Source organism: Penaeus monodon, chromosome 28 (genome assembly GCF_015228065.2).
Source record: "Penaeus monodon isolate SGIC_2016 chromosome 28, NSTDA_Pmon_1, whole genome shotgun sequence".
Classification (NCBI taxonomy): Eukaryota; Metazoa; Arthropoda; class Malacostraca; order Decapoda; family Penaeidae; genus Penaeus; species Penaeus monodon.
The window spans coordinates 26,480,152-26,481,948 of NC_051413.1; the positions used below are offsets into that span (position 1 = coordinate 26,480,152).

The 1,797-nt window shown below is 40.5% G+C and overlaps 1 protein-coding gene across 1 annotated transcript in view; it reads right to left on the reverse strand.

Moving 5' to 3' along the window:
* Window positions 1-1,797, reverse strand: part of LOC119591446 (3-hydroxy-3-methylglutaryl-coenzyme A reductase-like) — a gene marked incomplete in the record, with an annotated part of 71,751 nt that overhangs the window by 4,503 nt on the left and 65,451 nt on the right. Inside the window, 5 exon segments of the mRNA XM_037940187.1 lie at window positions 10-214; window positions 424-530; window positions 659-836; window positions 1,063-1,301; window positions 1,574-1,768. Of these exon segments, the coding sequence (XP_037796115.1) occupies window positions 10-214; window positions 424-530; window positions 659-836; window positions 1,063-1,301; window positions 1,574-1,768 (924 nt within the window).

Consider the following 1,797-nt stretch of genomic DNA (forward strand, 5'->3'; position numbering starts at 1 on the left):
CAAACTAACCTGTCCACAAGCAATGTACACAGCAGCCACAATATTTGCAGCATGGGCATTGTTGCCTCCAATGGAACCAGCTAAAGAGGACCCAATCAAATTCTTCGTCACGTTAGCCTCCACGAGAGCAGCGACAGTGGTTTTCAAGACTGACGTTACCACTTTGCCAGGAACAACAGCTTCACAAACTACAGACTTCCCACGACCCTCAATCCTGTGGAAATAAGGTGTTTTTTTTACACAACTGTTTATTTCTCCCTTTTAGATTATGTAAGATATGCAAGCATGACTTCCTTTTCTTCAATGAGTATGGGATATAATGGTGCATGCTGATATTTGCGTAGGTGTATGTGTGTGCATACATATGTCAATTCATAAGCTTTTACACCTAGTCCCAGATTCTTAAGACTGTTCTAAGCATACCAGTTTATTGCAGATGGTTTCTTGTCCACACAATAGTTGCCACTGACACTCAAAACTTCAAGCTCTGGAAAATGGTTCTTCAAGGCTTTTAGTCCTGCTTCTGTACCCTGTGATGGAAAAGTAAGTTACTTGATATACAAGAAGGAAATTATTACACGCACCCTTTTTTTTCTTACAATGGGCACTGCTTCCGATTACAGTAAAACTATTCCATCTTTGAACTCCAATTACACACCTTTGAGACCATGTTCATCCCCATAGCATCACCAGTCTGGGCCACAAAGCGCATGTAGAGCAACCTTCCTGCCAAACCAACGTGCAAATCTTGAAGACGAGCAAACCGGCTTGTAGAATCGAATCCCTCTTTGATGATGGCAAAGTTCTCCTTCTTCCGAATCCACTTGTACACTTGCCTGTTTAAGGAAATTGGTTACTTATTTGTCCTACAAAATATTTTTCAGCTAAATTAAATATCACTGATCTACAAATAAAATATAGGCTTCTTTATAGATTTCTTTATTTTGATTTGTTTTCCATACTCTGATTTAGCAGAATGCATTTTCCAACATTTCCTATCTATTAAATGCTCTCCAGTTTCCATATAACTGTTACCTCTTTAAACTTAAGGAAAGCACTTACGTAGCTTGGGCAGCTGTGGGCATCCTTACACTTGGAGCTCGAGTCATGCCATCACGGATCACTTCACTTTTGACACCACCAACAAGTGCTCGACATCCACGGTTTGTCGAGGCTACTAAGCAGCCTTCAGTTGTTGCCATGGGTATCATGTACTTTTTCCCATTGACCAAGAGTGGCCCTGCGACACCAACTGGTACTGGCACGTACCCTATGACATTTTCACAGCACACTCCCATTACCTACATAAAAGTTAAGAAAGTTAACATATGATAACACAAATGATTCCTTCTTCAGGAAAATTAGAAAATATAAGAAAGTATATATAATTTCTTCTCTGAATTAGCAGGTATATCCTTTTACTCTCATGCTTATGTACACCACCTCAAATACTACACAATCAATCAACAAAACTATTTTTTCATAACTACAAATGACACAAACTTGAGTGTCTCAAAATCACAACAAATATTCCAGCAGAACCAACATAGAAAGGCACAACCACTCCTTTTACCTTTGTATAATCGTAGTGATCAAAGGGTAAAGTCTCCAAGGAATTCTGGGATGCAGTGTGCGGTGCAACGACACTCCTGCGAATGGCCACTGCCCTTAGTGGGTCTCCTAGCACTGTCTCCAACTTGTATCCTGGCACATGCTTCTTCTCCACCATTTGCACTATCTCTTGATCGGTCAGGGACCTCACACCTGCCTGTCAATCAGAGAAAAAGATTTGTGAGA